We start from the raw sequence: 26,350 nt of genomic DNA on the forward strand, positions 1-26,350 counted from the left end.
CACCTCCAGTGCAAAATATGGGCCCCCCCAAAAAATAAAAATAAAATAAATAAATAAATAAATAAATAAATAAATAAATAATAATACAGGAAAGAGCTCTTTATGCCAAAGTACTTACAAGTCAAGCAGAGCATAAAAAACAGCACATGTGCTTAAAAACTCCTTTTCACTACATAAGTGTCCTGTCAGATCAAAGTACATCATCTTGTATAGATAAAAGGGACATAAACATGAAAAAGAGTGCCATGGCATGGTTTTTGGTCACTATATTCTTTGAAGTACTTTGAAGTGCATGTAAAAACATGGTGTAAATTTGCTAATCTTTCAATATTGTTTACAGTATATCAAAGTACCATAGTATTACCATCTGATACTACCACTGTACCACTGTGGTGCCACAGCACTTTTTTGTTTAGCATATATTCCTAAAAAAAAAAAAAAAAAAAAAATATATATATATATATATATATATATATATATAGTTTTTACTTGCATACTTAACAGGTGTGGCATTATCAGAGTGTGAGTCTTGCTGGGACCTTTGAGGCACAAATTCAATGCTATGCCTCCAGGGGTCTCCTGTATAAATGGACTGTATATGACAGGAGTGGACGGCAATTGCTCCTTCCACACAGAAAGGCAATATATTGAACTGCCAAAGTATTTCCTTCATTGTGGAACATATAAAGCTATAGCAAAGGTAATGTCCTTTTGTTCCGTTTTCTTTTTGTTTGGGTCAGATATACTGTAGTTCAAATTCTAACAGCAATGCATTTAAAGGATATATACACTTTGTATATTAAATACTGTATATATATATATATATATATATATATATATATATATATATACAGGTGCATCTCAATAAATTAGAATGTCGTGGAAAAGTTCATTTATTTCAGTAATTCAACTCAAATTGTGAAACTCATGTATTAAATAAATTCAATGCACACAGACTGAAGTAGTTTAAGTCTTTGGTTCTTTTAATTGTGATGATTTTGGCTCACATTTAACAAAAACCCACCAATTCACTATCTCAAAAAATTTGAATACATCATAAGACCAATAAAAAAAAACATTTTTAGTGAATTGTTGGCCTTCTGGAAAGTATGTTCATTTACTGTATATGTACTCAATACTTGGTAGGGGCTCCTTTTGCTTTAATTACTGCCTCAATTTGGCGTGGCATGGAGGTGATCAGTTTGTGGCACTGCTGAGGTGGTATGGAAGCCCAGGTTTCTTTGACAGTGGCCTTCAGCTCATCTGCATTTTTTGGTCTCTTGTTTCTCATTTTCCTCTTGACAATACCCCATAGATTCTCTATGGGGTTCAGGTCTGGTGAGTTTGCTGGCCAGTCAAGCACACCAACACCATGGTCATTTAACCAACTTTTGGTGCTTTTGGCAGTGTGGGCAGGTGCCAAATCCTGCTGGAAAATGAAGTCAGCATCTTTAAAAAGCTGGTCAGCAGAAGGAAGCATGACTTTGGTTTTCAAAAAACACAATGGACCAACACCAGCAGATGACATTGCACCCCAAATCATCACAGACTGTGGAAACTGAACACTGGACTTCAAGAAAATTGGGCTATGAGCTTCTCCTCCCTTCCTCCAGACTCTAGGACCTTGGTTTCCAAATGAAATACAAAACTTGCTCTCATCTGAAAAGAGGACTTTGGACCACAGGGTAACAGTCCAGTTCTTCTTCTCCTAAGCCCAGGTAAGACACCTCTGAAGTTGTCTGTGGTTCAGGAGTGGCTTAACAAGAGGAATACGACAACTGTAGCCAAATTCCTTGACACGTCTGTGTGTGGTGGCTCTTGATGCCTTGACCCCAGCCTCAGTCCATTCCTTGTGAAGTTCACCCAAATTCTTGAATCGATTTTGCTTGACAATCCTCATAAGGCTGCGGTTCTCTCGGTTGGTTGTGCATCTTTTTCTTCCACACTTTTTCCATCCACTCAACTTTCTGTTAACATGCTTGGATACAGCACTCTGTGAACAGCCAGCTTCTTTGGCAATGAATGTTTGTGGCTTACCCTCCTTGTGAAGGGTGCCAGTGATTGTCTTCTGGACAACTGTCAGATCAGCAGTCTTCCCCATGATAGTGTAGCCTAGTGAACCAAACTGAGAGACCATTTTGAAGGCTCAGGAAACCTTTGCAGGTGTTTTGAGTTGATTAGCTGATTGGCATGTCACCATATTCTAATTTGTTGAGATAGTGAATTGGTGGGTTTTTGTTAAATGTGAGCCAAAATCATCACAATTAAAAGAACCAAAGACTTAAACTACTTCAGTCTGTGTGCATTAAATTTCACAATTTGAGTTGAATTACTGAAATAAATGAACTTTTCCACGACATTCTAATTTATTGAGATGCACCTGTATATACAGTATACACAGTACACACATGAGGAAATACTAACAAGAACTGTTGTCACTGCAAAGGTTCAGGTGGCCGGTAATGTTGAGTACAGTAACTACAGCATTATAATTAATAAGGTAATCCTCAGCCATCCTGTGTCATCAGTGAAGCCACAAATATTTTCATCAATCATCAGAGTGACGCCATTGTTACTCTGGATGGATGGAAATCATTTGACCCAGGTTACCCCAATAATACTATAAGATAAGTATACTTGAGAATCTAAATGTATTTCCATGAATAGATTCATATGATTAATGATTTCCCAGACAGTGTTTGTTATTTAACAGCATTAATACATCATACAAAATTTTACCTGAAGCACAATTGAGATTTTTGTTTCTGTTTTAGTTACAGTTGGTCATGCAAGCCAGTAAACAGAGAAGAGAGCAACTGCTTCAACAGGAACATTCTGACAACTTCAGCAGTATTTACATTTCCTGCTCATGTCTTAAAGCCTGACTTTGACCTGTTTAAGTCACTCTGACTGTGTACAGTGGGCATCGATCCTCCTCATCTGAGATGTTTATCACTGTAACATCAAAAACATCCCAGTATACTGTAAACCATTTCAACCCACTTAAATTTAAAACTTAAGTTTAACTACTGCCTTTAAATTTGAGGTAAAATCAAAGTGTATAGGTTAGAACTTATGGTGAACAAGTTCACTGAACTTTTTTAACCACTTTGAATTTATTTATTGCTGTAGAAAATCAAGGGAACTCATAAAGAAATTCATAACATTTGAAAGAAATGGCAGAAATTATTGCAACAATTTAAATGGATGAAAGCAAATATGTTGTATTAACAAATAAATTGGGGGAAAAAAATACAGTGCAGACAGGATTTCCGAATACATAATTGTAAAAAAAATTGTTTAGCAAACAGTGCTATAGAATGAGGTAAAAATTCAGATTTTTTATTAGTACTGTAGTATAATAGTAATTATATAGTTTATTATGAAGTCCTTTCATTATATTAATCACACTTATTTAAAGAATCTTAGTTGTGTCTTCTCCAGGAACATTCATATGTCTTGTAAACGGTGTCAAGAAAATTCATCCCACTGGAATGAGCAGTTTTCTGTCTCTGCTCTCTGTGAAGATTGTGGTTTTGATCCTGATAATGTCACCTATTACTGGAAACTTTACCTGGTCAACGCCTCAAGCAAAGTTGTTACAGAAGGTGAGAAATGTAATCATCTAATATCTGCCAAGAAAATGTTTTTTTTTTTTTTTTTTGGTGCTTTGTAATAAATATCCAGTTGGTCGCTCTTTATGTCTCTTTCAATCTTTCCCAGTCCCATTCTGCAGCACTATGGATCTAGGTTTCCCTAAATGGAGGATAGCTTTTATCCATCCCAAAAGCCTGTTGTGACACCTTACACTCCAGCCCATCTTACTGAGCTCTCTGTTCCAGTGTCTCTGGCACTATCTAATGCTATTGACCCTACTGCTTCGATTACACAAGATGCATTGACTCCAGTGATACATACAAGACCTCATAATATAAATGTACACATTCTAACTGAAAGTCCCAACACAGGCACATTCAAATGTGCAACATTTCCGATCACCACACCTTCACACCCTCTGTTCTTCCCTGGAGAGTCTTCTGGGGGTCAGTGGGAGTACCAGGGGACTCTACAACCCACAGATAGTGTGTCATCAACTGATGTGATCTCAGGTATGGTATTGCCACAGAAATTGTGGTGCTAATGACAGTAAAATTAAACTATCTAACTGTGTAAAAAGCAGAATACATAACTGTTAAATATGTTTCAAGAGAAGATTAAGGCTTTTGTCTTTACATCTAAAAAAAAAAAAAAAACTGCTGTTAAATGATATTTGATATGTGTTTCCAATCCTGGTCCTGGAGTACCCCCAACACTGCACATATTTAACACACCTGATTCAACTCATTAGCTTGTTAGTAGAGGCTCCATGAGCAGAATTGGGTGTGTTAAATAAATGTGACATCTAAAATGTGCAGTGTTGGGGGTACTCCAGGACCAGGATTGGGAAACACCATTGCCCCCTGGTGGTAGATTTCTCCTGAAAAAGCTCTAAAAGTTTTTACAATCATTCAAATCAAAATTATGTCTTGCTTTGCTAAAGTAAAAAAATAAAAATAATAAATAAATAAATAAATAAACTGGTTCCCTCTTTGCTAGAATTAATTAAAACCATAATCCATAGTACCGTTCACAGAAATACAACTACTGTGTAAACTGTATGGCAGATTTTCATACAGTGGAGAATACCAGTTGTATTGTTTACAATACTTTATCTAAATTAAAAGTACCTAATATGGTTAGAATAATGCTCATTTCAGATTTGTTGTTTTCTAGACTATGATTACTATAATTTTGGAATTGAAGAGGCTGATCCTGGTGTCCCAATCGGCAGACCAACAGGTACACAGTGTTTCTCTTATGCATAAAACTTAGTAATACAAATCTGATTGCTGGTATTTATATGCTATAGACACTCCATAAAGTGTTTGAATTTGTATGTCAGGGGTTGATTCAATGGGTTTTAGTTGAATGAAGATTAATTCCCTCACTCTCCTGACCATGAGGGTGATAACCTGGTGGAACATAGCCTGCTTGACCATGCAGTATATTAGAGGACCCTGTTAGATCTGCACAGACAGCCAATCCATCTGGCTGTGTTTGAGTCTTACACTCTCACAGGTACGTAGACTTCCTCAAACAGACTTTTGCCATTCTATTGCTTTAAAAAAAAAAAAAATGTGATTGAGATGTGGACAGAATATAATTATGTTTTATTCTTCTTTAAATTGATGGACATTGTGTGTGAACTTTTTCTCATGTTGTACGATTCAGTTATTTATTTTTACATTGTAAACTTAGAGACTTACTTGGGTTGCCTTTCTCTGATGTCCTATTACTTCTAGGGTTATCCTCCTGGGTTGTGACAATTAAACCTTTTTTGCTGAAACCAAAGAATCTATATATGCTCTATATATGCTTGAGGTGTTTGCAAGTGAGTTTTAGTTAAGTTCGTAGGCTGATTGCACATGTTTGAATTCGTTTTTGGCTTTATTTTGGACAAATGCTATTTGCATTTTTTTTTTTTTTTAATTTCAGGTTCTGGGAAGCGGCTGTGGGGGAAAAGCCAGCTGTTCTTCCACACACAAGCTGTTCCTGAGGGAATGAGCTGCCAAGTGCAGCCCAACACAGGCTTTGAAATCCACACTCATTTCAGCATCTTCTGCTCCTCAGGAAAAGAGGTCTACATTTTCTCTTACATTCCTCAGAATTTCATCACTTTCTTGTATTTCATTTGACTGATTCTTTTTCATTAATTTATCGGATAATTTATGTTTTTCCGCTGATTTGTTCTGTTCTTGATGTAGTTGTGTTTCTGTGATCAGGGTCTCTTGTATGAGTACAGTTTCAGAGTGGGAAACAGTCAGAGGAGTGTTCTTTATGAAGGTCGAGATTTCCAACACTACTTTAGTCTGCCTAGTGGAGATCCTGAGGATGATCACAAAGGTAAACATATTCATTTGAGGTGGAAAAAAATGTAAAAATAATGTTATAAGTTAGAAGTTCTCATATTGTCTATAACTTTTACTTATTCTCAGTGCATTTATTCAATAAAATATGCATACTCATATATTTTTTTCATTCTCAAATATAATCTATTTTCCTACAGTTACAATCTATATTGAAATAAAGAATAGATTTGGAGCAGCCACCATACCATGCCCTGTGACTGTTACTGTCCTGCCAAGCTTTCAGAGAAACTCATCCTCTCAGCTCAACCTTGATCAAGAACTGTAGAGAAATGTAGTTGAGGGTGTCTCTGTTGCTCCTGATTATACTTAGACTGGTTAAGTTAACTATTCCATAAATATACCTGGGAGAAAGAATAAATGTTTAAAAGTCATTTGAATCCCAATGCATTAAACAAAAATGAGGGAATTCATTTGAATTCAAATGTGAGTGTTTGTGTGCGTGCGTGCGTGCGTGTGTTTCTCTTCTGAGCACTGTGCTGAACCGCCTGAGTTTGGACCAAGAGTCCTCTGTTGAGCTTCTGACGCTCACATGCACCACCCTCATTTCTGCCATCTATCAGCTGACCATCACTGACCAGGTTATTGTCTTTACTGGATTTTGTTAACAGGATAAATGCTCTCTCATTCAACCTTGTGGAAGAGTCACATTCCGTTTGTTAATGAGTGCTGATGTGAAATGACAAAGTCATTTTGTTCCAAATTCCCTAACCAAGATTTTTAAATAAAACAATATATCATGTGACTTCCAGTAATTCTATTTTCTTGTTTTCTTGGGAAGTTTTATTTGAAATCATTTCCATGCTAACTGATTTGATACAAATATCAAGTCAAGTAAGTAACCCCTGATCTTAAAGATTTTTTGTTTTGTTTTGTTTTTTTGTTTTGTTTTGTTTTTTGCGGAGAATTTCACTAGGTAATAAAAAAAAAATCTTTTTCATCTGTCTTATATCTGATTAAGGTAACTTTGGACAGTGCAGTACAAGTAAAACCCAGCATGTTCAAAGCATCACATCCCTATTTCATGAGTCCAAACTTCCGGCAGGCCATATACTGGACATTGGGTTGGTAAATGCCCTGGCATTTTCCTGACTGGTGTCTTGGAGGCTCCAGTGCTCTCATCCAGACCAGGACCCCAACTGATCCACAATGTTTTGAACACCATCACTGACTTAGTGCTGGTAAGAAAAGCCCCAGTGATTCATAGTGGCAGAATATGGAATAAATATATGCCTTTGGAGCCTGTGTAATATTAACTCTTGCATTCTTTGGATTGCAGAGGAGTATGCTGTCCAGCAATCTCACACAGTACAATATGAACACCAGTTTTATGGAACTGTTCGCCTGGAAGGATGACCGCTCTCATACTATGGTGAAAACATGTGGCATCACCACGTTCCACCTCACAAATTTTCTGGAGATGCAATTTCAGCAATGGAGCAGCAATGGCCAACACAAGCCTTGCATTATTACTCTGCTCACAGTGTACAAACAGAGTCCATACCGCTGGATGAGAGCCTCCATGCAGGTACACTCCTAATGCATGGCTGAACTTGAGAATATTTGTGCTTTGCCCTCTGAAACAAATTACATTCTAAAAATAATGTGATGTCAAAGCTCAGCTGAGACACGGCAGACATTCGGCTCTACGACTGCACCACTAGGAAGGAAATCAAAGAGCGACACCTGTCCACACCAATCACCATTGAATTTCAGAGGAAAGAGAAGACAGATGTAGATATTTTCCACTGCTTGATCACAATTTAGGGCAAATCATTTTCTTCTCCTCTTTGGTCATTCTGATTTGTGTTTAACTTTTCCCCAGCAGAGTTGACATACAGAGTTCACTCTTCTACGTAGTCAGGTGAACACTCATCAGTTCAATGTTACACCAAAGATCCTTCAGAATGCCCTTCAGATCACTGTGCGATTTATCAGGCCAGCTGAACGCTCTTTCCCCATCCCACTACTGCTCAGGTGGGAGGACAGCTGTATTTCAGTCATATATTTATACACAAGGCTCCCTAGGTCATGGAAAACATGGGAATATAAGGGAATTTTACAACTGTGTTTTACAGGCCTGGAAAAGTCAAGGAAATGGATAAAATCTTAAAAGTGATGAAAATATCTATAGTGAATATACATTTGATTTTTGTAATTATATGTGTATTGTATTAATGAATACATACAGTATATTGCTGTATTGCTATTTCAAGTAGAGCTATTTCTACTTGACCCAACCCATAAAAAATACATTTGTTGGTGTAACCTAATTTATCATCTTGATTTAGTCAGATTAAATAAAAATTTTCAGTTGATTTAGATAGATTGTTTTGGGTAACAATTTGTGAGTGAACCGTTCTTTTGAATTTTGGTTCACAAACTGGTCTAAATCAAAATGATTTACAGAAAATCATTATCCAGCAATCACAAATTACTTTTAGGTTTGTGGAAAAGTCATGGAAATTAATTGGCCAAAAGTATGGGAACCCCCTATATTCAGTCATGGTTTGCTGTAAACATGACTTTTGTTCACAGGATGTATAATCAGCCAACACCTAATCTGTACAACGAACAGAAAGTATATTACTGGAAAGGACAGACTGCGTACATCTTCCTCTATTCATCTTCTTTGCATGGTTTGATATTTGCACTTGCACTTTGCATTATACTGATCACAATTTCAGTAAACATTTTTAATTTGACACAAAATAGGTTATCAACATATATTTTTAAAATGTGAATTAAATCTAAATACTGAAAATGATTTTTAATTGGCAGCTGCTGGCACTGTCTACCTTATGCTGCTCAGTGCAAACTTTAAGAAAAGCCCAAGTAACAAGTACATTGCCAGTGCAGTGAACTACACACTTAGCATTGTGTCTGTGGAGTGTTTGTCCTGGGACAGTGTGAAAGAGTGGAAACCAACTGGATGTTTTCCTCATGGTGGGGTTTCTCCAAAGAGGATCCTCTGCAGGTAAAAAGCATTATTAAAGTCTATTACTGCTCCACCTAGTGGTTGATATATTTTTCATTTTAGTCATGTAAAGTTATAAAAACTATTTCACAGTTATACCTCCAAAGGTCTTACAAATATGTCTAAAAATGTATTCTTAATATAGTAGTCCTGAACCTTAATTGTTGTAGTTAGCAATGTAAACCAATGCTGACTGGAAGCCTGCACTCATAACTCAAATTAACTGCAAATGGTTTGTGACAGACTTTTTTTTTATTATTATTTATTTATTTTTTTAGCTGCAATCACCTGAGATCATTTGCTTATCACATCAAAGAATCATTAACAGCTACAAGTCTGCAGATGTTTCACAGTTTATCCAGTACACCTGCATCTTCCCTTTCTTGATTGAACCTACAGTATTCTAAATAGTACTGTTGTTTTTATAACTTACAGTTATTCCCATCCTGTTTTACATCTCCAAAACCAACTACACACTGATCATTGTGTCAGCATTATTCCTGGCTCTCTTTGTGGTGGTGCTGGTTATCTGTAGAAATGCTGACGCTTCAATACCAAACACTACAGGCTCATTTGTGTTACCAAAAAACAATCCAACAGACCAGTTCCTCTGTGCTGTCACCATAGATACTGGGTTTAGATCCAGGGCCTAGATAACAGAAAAGAAAGTCTTCCAAGTAGCGAGAATGAATTAGAAATCTTGATCAGATAAGATCAGCATATTTTGCATAAACGTATAAACTTCTTTTGTTTTTTTTTTTTACTGGACAATGTTTTCAGGTTCACATTGTTCTATATGGAGAAGACAGTGTCTCTGACTCCAAACTCTTTACCTGCAACTCCAGGAACACTTTTATTCTTAGGTACTCACCTCATGCATTTTCAAAGAAAATACAGCACAATAACCATTGACTAAACTCAGCTTTACCAGTTGGGAGATAATTTGACAGAGGATATCTATAATTTTTTAATTATAATCTTCTAATTCAACAGACTCCTTGATCATAACTAAACTCAGCAAAATTATCTAATTAATTAATTAATTAATTAATTAAATATTTTCAGCAAACTTAACTTGTGTAAATATTTGTATGAACATTTAAAGATTCAACAACTAAGACGTAAATGTGACTAACAGAAATGGAATAATGTGTCCCTGAACAAAGGGGGGGTCAAAATCAAAAGTAACAGTCAGTATCTGGTGTGGCCACCAGCTGCATTAAGTACTGCAGTGCATCTCCTCCTCATGGACTGCACCAGATTTGCCAGTTCTTGAGATGTTACCCCACTCTTCCACCAAGGCACTTGCAAGTACGGACATTTCTTGGGGGAATGGCCCTAGCCCTCACCCTCCGATCCAACAGGTCCCAGACATGCTCAATGGGATTGAGATTCGGGCTCTTCGCTGACCACGGCAGAACACTGACATTCCTGTCTTGCAGGAAATCACGCACAGAACCAGCAGTATTCCTGGTGGCATTGTCATGCTGGAGGGTCATGTCAGGATGAGCCTGCAGGAAGGGTACTACATGAGGGAGGAGGATGTCTTCTCTGTAATGCACAGCGTTAAGATTGCCTGCAATGACAACAAGCTCAGTCCGATGATGCTGTGACACACCGCCCCAGACCATGATGGACCCTCCACCTCCAAATCGATCCCGCTCCAGAGTACAGGCCTCGGTGTAACAATAAATGTGAGTCTGACCATCATCTCTGGTGAGATAAAACCGTAACTCGTCAGTGAAGAGCACTTTTTGCCAGTCCTGTCTGGTCCAGCGAAGGTGGGTTTGTGCCCATAGGTGACGTTGTTGCCGGTGATGTCTGGTAAGGACCTGCCTTACAACAGGCCTACAAGACCTCAGTCCAGCCTCTCTCAGCCTATTGCGGACAGTCTGAGCACTGATGGAGGGATTGTGCATTCCTGGTGTAACTCGGGCAGTTGTTGTTGCCATCCTGTACCTGTCCCGCAGGTGTGATATTCGGATGTACCGATCCTGTGCAGGTGTTGTTACACGTGGTCTGCCACTGTGACGATTAGCCATCCTTCCTGTCTCCCTGTAGCGCTGTCTTAGTCGTCTCACAGTACGGACATTGCAATTTATTGCCCTGGCCACATTTGCAGTCCTCATGCCTCCATGCAGCATGCTTAAGGCATGTTCACGCAGATGAGCAGGGACACTGGGCATCTTTCTTTGGTGTTTTTCAGAGTCAGTAGAAAGGTCTCTTTAGTGTCCTAAGTTTTTATAACTGTGACCTTAATTGCCTACTGTCTGTAAGCTGTTAGTGTCTTAACGACCGTTCCACAGGTGCATGTTCATTAATTGTTTATGGTTCATTGAACAAGCATGGAAAACATTGTTTAAATCCTTTACAATAAAGATCTGTAAAGTTATTTGGATTTTTAACAAATTATCTTTTAAATACAGTGTCCTGAAAAAGGAACGTTTAATTTTTTGCTGAGTTTATGTTCTCTGAAATCCCTTTACCTTTATTCGCTATTTCTCACACACCACGGATCAGCACTCCGGAGAGTCTGGGTCGAGTTTGGAAGGTGCACCTTTGGCATGATAATGGAGGTTCTTCTCCCAGCTGGTACCTGATTCATGTGGTTGTAAGAGACCTGGTGAAGGGTTCTTGCTGGTTCTTTCTGGGCCAGTGTTGACTGGCAGTTGATGTGGGAGATGGAAAGGTCAAGAGAAGTCTCACTGGATCTGAATGCGGCCTGACATTGAAACAGGTGAGCCCTCATGTGGTTAGTGATATAGTTAAATATGGATGTTAATTACATTTGCTTGCAACTATATACACTCTATTTTCATAAATTATTCCAGGCAAAAGTAATATTTAAACAAATGTTAAAAATTTAATTAGATTAAATGAGTTTGATTTAGATGTGCTTAACTTCGCTATTAAATAAAAAAATTCAAATGTAGTTGCTTTGCCATTTACCAAACTGTATTGTTTAAAATACTTTGTTTACTACATTTTTACTGTTCAGTATCCTCATTTATTTTAATTAAATGCTTCATGTTTATTTTGAGTTCATAATATGTACACCATTTATAAATTACTCAATTTAGCTAAACAGAAATTTGTCATACAATTGAAATGCATTGATCTTTACAACTAATATCTTTTTGAGTGACAAGGCCTATTTGTGTGTTAATAGTGCGCTATTTTTTTTTTAGTATATTCTGGTCAAATTACTTTGATAGCAGCATCCAAGTTTAATTGGCCATGGTACATTTGAAAGATTGTAAACATTATTGCATTCCAAACTGGCCAACACAAATCAAACCCATAAAGATTAATGAATGATGTAACGTCTCTTATCTAATTAAAATATCTGTGTTGGTCTTTTTTAAAATTTCTTGTGTTATTTATTCTAATATGTGAATCTTGTGTGTTTTCACTTACATATTTCTATGTATTTGGAGAAGTTTCTATATTTGAAACTCCATGGCTGTCTGTCTACAGTTGCCCATTTTACAGCACATATACACACTCTCAGCATTCAAGCGTGTGTATGCTGCTTCTGCAGGGCTACATGTTTGTCAGCGCAGTGCTCATATATCTTTGGGAGGAACAGGTGTTTAACACAGAAATTCAGTACAATTCTTCTATGTCAAGATGTGCGTGATTGTGCTCATTTTTTTTTAATTTCCCCATATTATGTTTTCTATTGTGCACAAATTGGTAGCACCTGTGCTTAGATGCCATGGTCGCCTGTGCAGGTCCGCTGATGCTCTGTTCCTTGCCACAGTCATCAGGTCTTCTCATGCACAAGTAATCAAAGGCCTGTATGCATGACAAGCAGATCCAAAGGTGTGTCAGGAGAGCAATATAAAGTCAAAGTGTCAGATGTCTACCCTGTAGAAGGTATGTTTTTAAGTACTTTGCTTCTATGTATCATTTTTCAGTCTACCATTATTTAAATTAATTTTATGCAAAACACTCTGTATTTGTTTGTTTGTTTCATAGATCACCATGATGCACTACTGATTAGTCTGTGCATTTGAGTCTTATCTGTCCAGAATTACAGTCTCCCATGGGACTCAGGGCTTATGGAGAAAGGAAAATAAGATATAATGTAGCTCTCAAGAGCAATCAGTTTAATATGCTGATGTTAAGCTTTATTAGCTCAGTTCAGATGTTTGAAACAAATAATTTTAGTGTAGCTACATTATTAAACATATTAGAAATGGTGTTTCATGCAGTGTCATACTCAGGATCACAAGACATCTGATTCAGTGTCTGCATCAAAACTGCAAGGGGACTCTGACTCGATCTTTGAGATCTTTTGATGCCTGATGTCAACAACAGATCACATGACATAAGCAAATGGAATCAGTTTGATCTCAGACCATGCAGCTCTGCAGGTTTTTACGCTCGTGAAATATCAGAAATTACTTCAATAACATTATGTTAAATTATGATAATCTAATTTATGATAATCTCTTCTGTTTTATTCTTCTATTATATTCTACTCTCTTTTCATGTCTTTTTTATTGTTTTTTGTTTTATTTTTATTTTTTGTGCGCACCCACCTTCCAGAAAACCAGCAAGTTTGTGGTGGCAGAATCAATAATCTTCAATCCTGGTGTTATGTGGGCTGGACCCTTTGCCTGTCCATCTCTCTTGCATGCATCATCCTCACTGGGACTCTTGGAATAAAGTGGGTGAACCTATAGTGCAATATTCTGTTAAATACTACTTTGAAAAGTGTGTTTGTGCACAAAATTTGTTTTCCAAACATATGAAAATTAGGATGTAAATTTGTTACCCTACAGGTTCAGCAAGACAAAGAGTCTTATGTGGGTTCATTCTGTCTTCTTCTCTTTTGTCTGCTTTGGCTTTGTAGTGCATCCAGCAATGGTAAATCATCTTTCCCTCCACGTGTTGTGCTGAGCAACTGTGGTGTATATGGTTTCAATTTAATTCAGTGAATTCAGTTCTGTTCACTGGAGCTTAAATAAAAGTAACTGTGAATCAATATAAATTAAAACCTGAAATAAGCCATTTTTATTTTCTGATACAGATACTCATAATAGCTATCGCAGTGTCTTCACTGCATCAAAAGATCGCAGACTGGTTCCAGAGTCTGAGTGTTAGAGAGCCCGTCACGGAGTTATTAAGGCACGGGTGCCAAAAAATGGATACGGTCTTGTTCAGCCCATACCAACATCCCCAGGGAAGGATAACACATTTAGAAAAGGTAAAATCAGCACTAAGATGAACTATGCACAAACATGTTCCTATTTAAAGGGAAATTACAAGATTTAATAATGACACCTGATTAATAATTGAAAGCATATATGCAACTATACTGCATAATGTTGATGGACAGGTGCTTGCCGCTATCAAAACTCACTTAAAGCAAATGCCAGAGGTTTCAAGTTATCTACCTTAGTAAGATTAGTGCATGACAAGTTACATAAAGTGATAATGATTAACAATATTATTGTTTCAGTAACACTTTATAATAAGGGATCATGAACAAACAATGAACAACAGTGTTAATGTAAGTTAATAAAAATACAATCATGTACTGTTAGTTCATGTTAGTTTATAGTTGCACTAATATTAACTAATACATCTTTTGATTTAAAAAATGTATTAGTATACACTGGTGGCCAAAAACTTGGAATAAGGTACAGATTTTGCTCTTATAGAAAGAAACTGGTACTTTTATTCACCAAAGTGGCATTCAACTGATCACATATATAGTCAGGACATTAATAACATGAAAAATTACTATTACAATTTGAAAGAAATGTTCAGAACTTCTTAAACTACTTCAAAGTGTTCTCATCAAAAAATCCTTCATGTGCGGCAATGACAGCTTTGCAGATCCTTGGCATTCCAGCTGTCAGTTTGTCCAGATACTGAGGTGACATTTCACCCCACACTTCCTGTAGCACTTGCCATAGATGTGGCGGTCTTGTCGGGCACTTCTCATGCACCTTACAGTCTAGCTGATCCCACAAATGCTCAATGAAGTTAAGATTAAAAACACACTTTTCCAATTATCTGTTGTCCAATGTCTGTGTTTCTTTGCCCACTCTAAATTTTTCTTTTTGTTTTTCTGTTTCAAAACTTTTCTTTGCAATTCTTCCCATAAGGCCTGCACCCCTGAGTCTTCTCTTTACTGTTGTACATGAAACTGGTGTTGAACGGTAGAATTCAATGAAGCTGTCAGCTGAGGACATGTGAGGCGTCTGTTTCTCAAACTAGAGACTCTGATGTACTTATCCTCTTGTTTAGTTGTACATCTGGGCTTCCACATCTCTTTCTGTCCTTGTTAGAGCCAGTTGTCCTTTGTCTTTGAAGACTGTAGGGTACACCTTTGTATGAAATCTTTGTTTTAGTTTTTTTTTTTGTTGTTTTTTTGGCAATTTTAAGCATTGTATAGCCTTCAATCCTCAAAACAATGACTGACTGACAAGTTTCTAGAGAAAGCCATTTTTGACCTAATATTGACCTTAAGACATGCTAGTCGTACTGTGGCAACTCAAAAACAAACACAAAGGCAATGTTAAGATTCATTTAACAAACCAAATAGCTTTCAACTGTGTTTAATATAATGGCAAGTGATTTTCTAGTACCAAATTAGCAATTTAGCATGATTACTCAAGGATAAGGTGTAGGAGTGATAGCTGCTGGAAATGGGGCTTGTCTAGATTTGATAAAAATGTACTTATTTTAAATAGTGATGATGCTGTTTTTTACATCAGTAATGTCCTGAGTATACTTTGTGATCAGTTGAATGCCACTTTGTTGAATTAAAGTACCAATTTCCCTCCGAAACATCAAAATACGTACATTATTGCAAACTTTTGGCCGCCAGTGTATGTTAAAATTAACATTCACCAAGATAAATGAATGCTGTAAAAGTATTGTTCATTGTTAGTACATGAACATTTTCTAATCATTTACTCACCCTCATGCCAGATGTGTGACTTTCATTCTTCTGCAGAACACAAATTAAGATTTTTAGAAGAATATATCAACTCATACAATGCAAGTGAATGGTGACCAAAACTTTGAAGTTCCAAAAATCACATAAAGACAGCATAAAATTAATTCATACGACTTCAGTGGTTAAATCCATATCTTCTGAAGCGATGCGATAGATGTGGGTGAGAAACAGATCAATACTTAAGTCCTTTTTTACTATAAATCTCCACCTTTGACCAACCCCAACCAGTAGGTGGCGATATGCGTGAAGAATGTGAATCGACAAGAAAATGAGATTTATAGAAAAAAGGACTTAAATATTGATTTGTTTTTCACCCACACCTATAATATAGCTTCTGAAGATATAGATTTAACCACTGGAGTCTTGTGGATTGCTTTTATTCTGCCTTTATGTGCTTTTTGGAGCTTCAAAGTTGGTCATCATTCAGTTGCATTCTATGGACCAACAGAGCTGAGATATTCTTCTAAAAAATCTTCATTTGTGTTCTGCAGAAGAAAGAAAGTCATACACATCTGGGATGGCATGAGGGTGAATAAATGATTAGAGAATTTTCATTTTTGGGTGAACTATCCCTTTAACAAATGGAACCTTATTGTAAAGTGTTACCTTCATGTCAATAGGAGTCAGCAAAATTAATTTAATTCCATCCAAAAACATGAAAATAGGTGGAACTGGACAGCAACCACATTAATGGAGAGAATGTACCACAAAGGCAACTGCACTAAAGGGGTAGATAATAATGTACTTTTTATGATGATTAGTTTGATATTTGTATTTTATTTGTATCAGGAATTTCAGTTGTAATTTATCCTGTATGTTTTTACAAAATAATATTCAATACTTCCTATTGTTTTAACGCTTACAGACAGGAGCTCTGAGAGGTGCTTACTCTCTTATTGGGAGTCCAATCATTAGAAAGATTGAGAGCTCATATAAATCATCATGCCAGGTAAACCACCAATGATTACTATTCAGGACTAGTGCTAAAAAACTGAATTACTGTGACTTCTGAGCACAGTTAAAAGACTCTTGTAAAGGCCCATTTCTTTTTTCATGCTTAAAAAAAAAACTACATTTGACAAAGCTGTGATGAAGAGGTTAACGCATGTGCTCAAGATATGATAGGACTGGGATACAGGTTTGAACCTGGTCTGCGTCCTGTCCCGATCCTATTCCCTGCACTCTATGTCACTTATTCTATACTGTCCTGTCTATTTAATGCAAAAAATGATTCAACAGGTTACTCTTTCTTTACTCTATACACAGATTTAAAATGTAATGGACAAGAACAACAGTAAATGCTCTATAGTACAATCTGTGGGTGCAGATTTGAACTCAAAACCAATCTGTCATAGAGGGAGACTTCCTTTCTGGGAAAGTTCAGTGTTATGAGGGGAAAAGTATGAGTGTCAGCCTGGGAAAGATGATGTCAAAGACACTATTGATTATTTAATAATCCTATCACTGATGAGTACTTTTATATGAAGTTTATGTGTTTCTTGAAATAGAATTATTTAATCTGTCATTGTGTTTGTAAATCTTGTTAAAATATGTCCAAAGTGATCAAGTTCACTCACCTCTTTAGCATGAGCTGCTTCAGTGAAATTTGTCACCAAACCCAAGTTCCACTGACACTTTACTTTGGAGCTTTATTTTGCACTATGATTCCATGGAAAGCCATGGTATGTAGAGGAATTCCATTACACAAATGATGATGCGCTGTGTGTTTGAGTCATATTGTTTCAATTATACCTCATTTTTATGTTGCTCTACAATTTTTAGGTAATTGGCACAGTTACAATGTTTGCGAAACAAACAAAGAGAACTAAAAAGTAAAAGCATCAAACCACTACCTTTGAGTTGATCTCTTGTGTCAGAGATATGGCTTTACTCCTCATTGGCAAAGGAAATCACAAGCCAGCAGACCATCCTGTCCACACAAATGTAAGCACTCCATCCACACATTATAACAATTTCATGTTATTTTTGGTGATTCTTTTTCTTAAACTCCACATAGTCCTTTAAGCCCATATTTTTAATAAAAGTGACAGAGTGAATAGTCTGAATCTGCTTTTCTTTGCACAGAGCTTATATTTGGCAGAGTTCGAGGATCTCGTGGATGAGCTGTTGTTTCATCTCAGTGCCATGTCAGACAGTCTCAACAACACCCACCAAGTCAAAGAATGTACATTTGAAACCCAGAGCAATTTCTCTTTCCCAATTTCTCAGCATGATCATAGCTCAGACTATGAGGTGATTATGTTAGTTCAAGACAGCACTCAACTCCTTCATACTGTAACCTATTTAAGTGGATATACAGTAAGTAATATTATATTAAATGGCCTAATTGGTGTAATTGTTGTAGAGTGCGGCTTTTGATGTGAACTGTATGAGCAGCCAGATGAAGAAACAACTGATACATAGACATGAGTTGTGTCTCATTATTATCATATGTGGAAAACACCTTAAGGTAGTATTGTTGTTCATTAAATAAAATACAGAGGAGATACAACATGCATGGATGTCAAAGTGAACACAAAAATTTTTCTCTCAATTCAAGGCTATCACTTGAATGCAGAATGCCTTAGTACTTACGAAAAATGCAGGAGGGAAGCCTTTCAAGAGAGACAAAGAATTTCAGAAACCATATCAAAGAACACCTCAGAGAGTCTGAAAAATCAGAGACTGAAAAATCAGTTCTTTTTTCAAGCAAGCAGACCCATAGTGCCCCAGTTAAGTGGGAGAGCACTGTGTCTACTATTTTTTATTTTTTTTACTCCCCTTTTCTCCCCAATTTGGAATGCCCAATTCCCAATGTGCTCTAAGTCCTTGTGGTGGTGTAGTGACTTGCCTCAATCCGGGTGGTGGAGGACAAATCTCAGTTGCCTCTGAGTCTGAGACTGTCAGTCCACGCATCTTATCACATGGCTTGTTGAGCCCGTTACTGCGGAGACATAGTATGTGTGGAGGCTTCACGCTATTCTCTGCGGCATACACACACAACTCACCACACGCCCCACCAAGAGCGAGAAACACATTATGGCGACCACGAGGAGGTTACCCCATGTGACTCTACTCTCCCTAGCAACCGGGCTGAAGTCACTTAGCATGCCCTGGATTTGAACTTACAAAAATATAAATAATTTGGGATTTTTTTTATTTATATATTTATTTATTTATTTTTTACAATGAATGAAATTGTCCTTTACCAACTTTAAAAATAACAATTTTAGTAAATAAAACTTTTACATATCTTAATCTATTTTTGTCTCCTAATCTATCTCCAAGGCTGGTATAGTTTATGTGCACATGTGAATTTTAGGAAATGCATGATTTCTTAGCAACGTTTTCTTAACCACTGACTGTTTAACATTGCTCCAGCCCCCAGTTAGTGCAGAAAAAGTGCATAATCCCTACAAGTATGGAAACTTCCTGTCCCTTTCAATAACCATCCAATCAGCTTGCAGTCCATTGAAGACCACCCAATCGCGGTTTTGAACGTGCATGAGCTACGGTCTTGAGTGGCGATCAATGATTGGCGAAGTCCTCCCTGCGCCATCCAATCAGAGCGTGGCAAGTCAGACAAGTTCAAGTACAGGAGTGAGGACGCGAAGTCAGAAAAATACATTTAGAGGGAAAGCATGACCTACAATCACCTGTGCCAAGTCAATTAATGAAAACGTTATCATAAATATCACTGTATTTATATAACTTTGACTGCCAGTAGCAGTGCTTGCATCTGATTTAATTTACTAATCTAACGAAAGGAGGCGTGAAAATCAGATATAATGAGGAAGATAACACTTCTTTTGATTCTGCTGCTCGGAGTGACACACTTCATATTGCCCAGCCGATGTGAAGAGTTTGCCGAGGGTGGTAAGATTTCCCTTTGCGTGTTGCTGACGTTTTATTAGTGTTTTGGTACATTCAAACCCCGTGACGGTAGTATGCAGCTGCTAGCTAGCTTGATGCAGTGTTTGCACTGATGCATGCTAGAATATATTGTTTTTCTGAAACGTGTGTGTGTATATATATTATAATTTGCAAACTAATTATAAAATATAAATTTAATAATAATGTATAATATGCCATTATGTATAGTAATTGTAAAACATACTTATTTAGCTAGGTCCTATTTGTGATATTGCATTGTGAAAAACAACATTTCAGATTCAACAGATCACAGCAAAGAAGATGACAATGATGAAGATGATGCAGATGACACTGATGTAGAAGAGGAGAATGGGGTGCTCGTACTGACAGATGAAAACTTTGACACCTTCATGGAAGGTAAAGACACTGTGCTGGTGGAGTTCTATGCACCATGGTAAGTTTCCTTCCTTCCACATCAATGGAAGACACGTCACAGCCAACTGTCAACGATCTTAATAATGCAAAGGTAACTTTTCAGGTGTGGCCACTGCAAGCAGTTTGCTCCTGAGTATGAGAAAATTGCTCAGACGCTCAAAGAGAATGACCCACCGATTCCTGTGGCAAAGGTTGATGCCACGAAGGCCAGTGCTCTTGGCAGTAGGTTTGAAGTGTCTGGATATCCCACCATCAAAATTCTTAAAAAGGGAGAGCCAGTGGACTATGATGGAGACCGAAGTGAGAGGGGTGAGTGCATTTAAGCCTATATGTAAAATAAGTTTAAGATTTATTTGAATTACTGTTTTTTTTTTTTTTTTACTTTGAAAGTCTTTCCTTTTCAAGTTCAAGTCTTTCAGTTTGCTTTGAATTGGAAAGTATGTGCTTATTAGTATCAAATGATATAATCAGTGTAGTTATGACTTTCATTTTGCAGCCATTGTGGAACGAGTTAAAGAAATTTCCCACCCAGACTGGAAACCTCCCCCAGAGGCTACCCTAGTACTGACTAAGGATAACTTTGATGATGTGGTGAACAATGCAGACATAATTTTGGTGGAGTTCTACGCACCCTGGTTTGTATCCTTTTAGATTTAATTTTTTTTAATGAATAGGTCCCCTTAAAATAAAAATTCTCTCCTCAATCACTCACCCTCATGCCATCCCAGATGTTTAAAACTTTCATTTTCCTGGAGAACAAAAAACTAAGATTTTTAGAAGAATCTCTCTAGGTCCATACAATGCAAGTGAATGGTGGCCAGAACTTTGAAGCTCAAAAAGCACAAAGGCACACAGAAGTGGTGTGGTTGAGAAATGGATCAATATTTAAGTCATTTTTTTTTTTTTACTATAAATCTCCACTTTCACTTTCTTCTTTTTGGTGTTTCGCATTCTTCATGCATATCGCCACCTACTGTGCAGGGAGGAGAATTTATTGTAAAAAAGCACTTAAATATTGATCTTTTCTCACCCAAACCTATCATATCGCTTCTAAAGACATTGATTAAACTACTGGAGTGGGATTACTTTTATGATGCCTTAATGTGCTTTTTGGAGCTTCAGATTTTGTCTACCGTTCACTTGCATTGTATGGACGTACAGAGCTGAGATGTTCTTAAAATCTTTATCTTTTTCTTCAGCAGAAGAAAAAGTCACACCTTGAGGGTGAGTAAATGATGAGAATTTTCATTTTTGGGTGAACTATTCTTTTAAGGTGGTGTGATTGTGTGTTTGTGCTAATAGTTTATGTAATATCTTTGCACAAAACTCTTTCATAGGAGCTTTCATAGTAGCACTAAGAATGCAGTGTGTTTTAAATTCTAACAGGTGTGGCCACTGTAAAAGACTTGCACCTGAGTATGAGAAGGCAGCTAAGGAGCTTCGCAATCGCACACCTCCTATTCCACTGGCTAAAATTGATGCCATTGCGGAGACTGAATTAGCTTCCAGGTTTGAAGTTTCTGGCTACCCAACACTTAAAATCTTCAGAAAGGGAAAGGCTTTTGACTACAATGGACCCCGGGAGAAGTTTGGTAAGTCAGTCGGCAGCGATTCTAGGTCATCATATGTATTTGGTGCTGTTGGGAACCAGAAAATTACAGTCTGTTCATCCTTTTGGTTTAGGTATTGTTGATTACATGACAGACCAGGCGGGTTCTCCATCAAAGCAAGTACAGACACTGAAACAAGTTCAGGAGCTCCTTAGAGATGGAGATGATGCTGTGATTGTTGGAGTTTTCTCCAGTGAAGAAGATTCTGCATACGAGTTCTATCAAGAAGCATGTGAGTAGTATAATCATGTCTTTATAAAGTCCTCTTCCTCTATGGCTTTAACAATGCACACAATTGTTTTTCAAATACATTCTTTAGGACTGACCACGCTGTCATTTAGCAAGGAAGGAAATCGGATCCGTTTGTTCAGATGATGTAATCAATATACGTGTATATACAGTCCTGTGCAAAAGTTTTATGCGCTTGTGAAAAATGTTGCAAATTGTCTTCAAAAATAATGAATAAATAGTTTTCATTTGTCAATTAACATCATACAAAGACTAGTAAACATATATAAAAAAAGCTAAATCAATATTTGGTGTGTCAACCTTTGCCTTAAAAACCAATTCTCCTGGTACTGTACATTTGGACACATTTTTATCTTAGTTGTTGGCAGATAGGATGTTCTAAGCTTCTTGGAGAATTCACCACAGTTCTTCTATCTATTTAGGCTGTCTCAATTACTTCTGTCTCTTCATGTAATCCCAGACTGACTCGATGTTGGGATCTGGGTTCTGTGAGGGTTGTATCATCTGTTATAGGGCTTCTTGTTTTTCTGTTCAATTCTGTTTGCAAAGGGAATGTTAAAATCTAAAATGATAATTCCTACTGATACACTAAAAGCAGAATGTATAAAATAACCGAGCAAAAGTTTTTGTGAAAAATATAGTGTGTGTGTGTGTGTGTGTGTGTGTGTGTTTAGAATTTGTATGCATCGGTTGCCATAGTAATGACTTAAGTGTCAGCACCATGCAAAGAGGTGGTTTTATTCTACAACAACAGAGTAATTATCGGTGTGGAAAGAGAGAACATAAAACTGGAAACTGCACCTCTGTTCGTGTTGATTATATCTTTGTTCTAAAGTCATGAGGTAATAAGCGACGGAAGCAATAGCTGTATTTTACACATTCATACACAGTATACCATGACTGAAACTACTCATTTGTTTACTCTTTCAATATTTACTATGTTTAATTCACCATATGGTGTAAGAGTGGGCAAAATATGTAAATTCTAAAAAAATATATAGTTAATCTTAAGATTTTATCAAGTTGCCAACTGACAAACTTTTTGCCAACTATCTGTTCACTCTCTCATTCTCTCTGTAGGTAACTCCCTGCGAGAAGACTACAAATTTATGCATACATTCAATAATGAAGTTGCAAAATTCCTCAAAGCTTCTTCTGGGCAAGTTGTCATGCTTCAGCCTGAGAAGTTTAGGTCAAAATATGAACCAGCATCTCATACACTAACAATTAAGGTATGTTTTTAAATCTTTAACTGAGATCCTTGTAGAACAAGAAGCACAACATTGTTTGTAAGTTAACGTAAACATTTTCCTCTTCATTTTTCCTAAAGGATTCCACACTTGCTTCAGAAGTGCAAGATTTCTTGAAGAAACACATACTGCCATTGGTTGGACACAGAAAACAGAGCAATGATGCAAAGAGATACACCAAGCGACCTCTTGTGGTTGTGTATTATGGAGTAGACTTCAGTTTTGACTACAGAGTTGGTACGTATCAAATCATTGGCTGTACTTTGAACTTTGTAAAAAGAATATGTGTAATATTTGTAGCTGACTATGCAAATTGATTTTGTTTGCATTTGTGCATCACTGATGCCAAAATGTTTACCATGCAGCCACACAGTTTTGGAGGAGCAAAGTTCTTGAAGTTGCAAAGGACTTCCCTGAGTACACCTTTGCCATTGCGGATGAGGAAGACTATGCTGATGAACTCAAGAACCTTGGACTGAGTGAAAGTGGAGAGGAGGTGAATGTTGGCATCCTTGGTGAGGGTGGAAAGAAATATGCCATGGAGCCAGAGGAGTTTGACACGGATGTGCTCCGGAGCTTTATCGTGGCCTTCAAAAAAGGTATACCTATTCTGTGTGAAAATGAACATTTATCATATTTCCATAAATATATTTATTTCAGGTATTGCATCAGATTCAGAACATGCAGAAGCACTAGTTATAGCTGCACATCTTAAAGCCTCATATATTGCATCAGAAATTGTTTTCTTAAATATTTTAGAAAATCCATTAGCATAGACAAATCTTTAGCTTATTTTAAGCCTGTACGGTGTATCACTTGAAGATTTTAGAAATGCTGTGCTAAAAATGTAAGTGTTGAGTACCGGCCTTGCATTGTTATGAAGAGTGCATTGCTTTTTGTCACTACAAAGTAAAATTCAATGACTACACATCTTTTCTTCTTTGATAGGAAAGCTGAAACCTGTTGTAAAGTCTCAGCCTATTCCTAAAAGCAACAAAGGACCAGTGAAGGTTGTGGTGGGCAAAACTTTTGACGACATTGTCATGGATACAAAGAAAGACGTCCTTATTGAGTTCTATGCACCATGGTGTGGCCACTGTAAAAAACTGGAGCCCGATTACAACGCCCTCGGAAAGAAATACAAGAATGAGAAGAATCTTGTCATTGCCAAAATGGATGCCACTGCTAATGATGTGCCTCATGACAGTTATAAAGTAGAGGGTTTCCCTACAATCTACTTTGCTCCCAGCAACAAGAAGCAGAGCCCAGTCAAATTTGCTGGAGATAAAAGGGATGTCGAGGAACTGAGCAAATTTGTGGAACAACATGCCACAAAATTATCACACAAAAAAGATGAGCTCTAAGAGATTTAGAGAAACAATGAACTATATACAAATGCAGTTTCCCAAGAATGGAAGTGTTCTGGAGGGGTCAGTGACCTTCAGAAGAAAAAGGATGTTTTGATTTATTTTTGGCTTTTGTACTATCTTTTGTTTCTGGGATCAAAACATTCAGTATTTTCATTCCAAACCAAGCACTGTTTATGTGGTTTCTTTCCAAAGTCTTTTAAATAAAAAAATGTAAAAATGAAAATGGAGTGGTTGTTTAATCATTGACTTAATCACACTGGACTGCGTTACCCAAAAGCATCGTAAGCCTAAATAGATCATAGAATCCACTGGCGCTAATGGTCTCTACAATCAACTTAAGCTTACAATGCTTTTGGGAAATAAAGCTCTGGTTTTTCTGAGTGCTGAGAGCATAAAAAAACAACTAGATTTTATATTGCAGATGTAACTTTTTTTTCTTTTTATTACGTGAACTTGAATTGTGAAGTCAACCTTTATAAATTTACATTTTTAAGAGCATGCAACAGAAACTACAATTGAGACACTTACGTACATAGTGTTAAGCTTTTGGTCTGATTTCAGACATAAAACAGACATCATGTTAAATAATGACCTTTTCTTGGGCCATTGAGTGGGTTAAAGGGATAGGTCACCCAAAAATGAAAATTCTCTCATTTCAACTTTCAAGACTTTCTTCTGCAGAATACAAACAAAGACTTTTAGAAGAATATCTCCGCTCTGTAGGTCCATACAATGCAAGTGAATGGTGACCAAAACTTTGAGGCACATAAAGTCTCAAAGCAATGAAATCTATTTTGGGTGAGAACGGATCAAAATATAACTCCTGTTTCACTTTAAATCTTTACATAAGAAGTTTCCTTGGTGATCAGCTGGATAAGGCATTGAGGTCTGAATCCTCCTTGAGATAAAAGATAGCCTATGTTGTGTTCTGTCTAATGATGTCATTGGTAGGATTGTTTGTAATTTTGAGAATCATGTGACTAGAGGAACTGGACACCAGTTTATCTCGAGAAGACTCACCTCTGACCCATTTCTGCTTACCAACTTGACTTTGTGTTTTAAAAATATAATCTTTTGAATGATTGCGTTCACGTAGTTAAACAGAACATGTTTCTAGAATAATCTGTACTGTTCACCTATCCGATCTCTGTACTCATAAGAGATGGCGTCAATTCATTTGCATATGCCTATACAGTAATTACTGTTGTTTCTGTAATCTAAGTTAGTTTGAGGTTAGATCCTCAACTCATTTTCTATTTCTGTCTTTTGCCTTTGGAAATGTGGAGAACTTTGTCTTCAGTAAACTCTCTCAGTTGATTGAAACTTCAACTTTCATTGTTCATACTGGTCTCTTTTCTGGGTATAACTGTATTTCCCTGCAGTATGGACAGAGCCAGTATATTCTGAGATAAGATATTCGTTTAAAAATCTGTTCATTTGGTGTTCAGTGTGAGTAAATGATCAGAATTTTCATTTTTGGGTGAACTATCCCTTTAACTAATACCCCATGTTTCAATTTTTTTTTAAGGATTGATGCAGTATCCGGCTAATTGTTTTTGTTTTTTTTGGCAGGAGTAAGGAATTGTGTGCTGATGTCATCGCCCTCGTTGAGAGATTCTATTGGAGTGGGCGGTACTTAAC

The 26,350-nt window shown here is 37.0% G+C and overlaps 2 protein-coding genes and 1 long non-coding RNA gene across 8 annotated transcripts; all 3 read left to right on the forward strand.

Moving 5' to 3' along the window:
• The first annotated feature begins 2,772 nt into the window (after positions 1-2,772).
• On the forward strand, positions 2,773-8,290 carry LOC127434189 (uncharacterized). 3 transcript variants are annotated; one of them, XR_007895997.1, is made up of 10 exons: positions 2,773-2,850; positions 3,445-3,608; positions 3,724-4,109; positions 4,774-4,839; positions 4,943-5,118; positions 5,536-5,678; positions 5,823-5,943; positions 6,107-6,547; positions 6,928-7,147; positions 7,246-8,290. It is a non-coding gene; the product is annotated as an uncharacterized LOC127434189 (long non-coding RNA). The 3 variants fall into 3 exon arrangements; XR_007895996.1 differs by having other exon boundaries at positions 2,780-3,608; XR_007895998.1 differs by lacking the exon at positions 6,107-6,547 and having other exon boundaries at positions 2,780-3,608.
• Positions 8,291-12,750: 4,460 nt separating this feature from the next.
• Positions 12,751-18,961, forward strand: LOC127434187 (polycystic kidney disease 1 like 1-like). Of its 4 annotated transcripts, none has more exons than XM_051686743.1 (8): positions 12,751-12,822; positions 12,925-13,322; positions 13,498-13,618; positions 13,734-13,818; positions 13,982-14,158; positions 16,788-16,871; positions 17,705-17,866; positions 18,008-18,961. In XM_051686743.1, exons 2-7 carry the CDS (start codon positions 13,247-13,249, stop codon positions 17,756-17,758), a joined length of 597 nt encoding a protein of 198 aa, XP_051542703.1. In that variant the 5' UTR covers positions 12,751-12,822; positions 12,925-13,246; the 3' UTR covers positions 17,759-17,866; positions 18,008-18,961. The 4 variants fall into 4 exon arrangements, with proteins under 4 accessions (XP_051542703.1, XP_051542705.1, XP_051542704.1 ...); XM_051686745.1 differs by having other exon boundaries at positions 12,757-12,822; positions 13,161-13,322; XM_051686744.1 differs by lacking the exon at positions 12,751-12,822 and having other exon boundaries at positions 12,863-13,322.
• A 540-nt stretch (positions 18,962-19,501) lies between these two features.
• LOC127434186 (protein disulfide-isomerase A4-like) lies at positions 19,502-24,926 on the forward strand. The gene is made up of 10 exons (XM_051686742.1): positions 19,502-19,798; positions 20,093-20,249; positions 20,334-20,539; positions 20,727-20,865; positions 21,617-21,822; positions 21,914-22,072; positions 23,170-23,321; positions 23,420-23,576; positions 23,705-23,938; positions 24,288-24,926. Exons 1-10 carry the CDS (start codon positions 19,711-19,713, stop codon positions 24,701-24,703), a joined length of 1,914 nt encoding a protein of 637 aa, XP_051542702.1. The 5' UTR covers positions 19,502-19,710; the 3' UTR covers positions 24,704-24,926.
• The last annotated feature ends 1,424 nt before the right edge of the window (positions 24,927-26,350 follow it).

Source organism: Myxocyprinus asiaticus, chromosome 44 (genome assembly GCF_019703515.2).
Source record: "Myxocyprinus asiaticus isolate MX2 ecotype Aquarium Trade chromosome 44, UBuf_Myxa_2, whole genome shotgun sequence".
NCBI classification, from domain to species: domain Eukaryota; kingdom Metazoa; phylum Chordata; class Actinopteri; order Cypriniformes; family Catostomidae; genus Myxocyprinus; species Myxocyprinus asiaticus.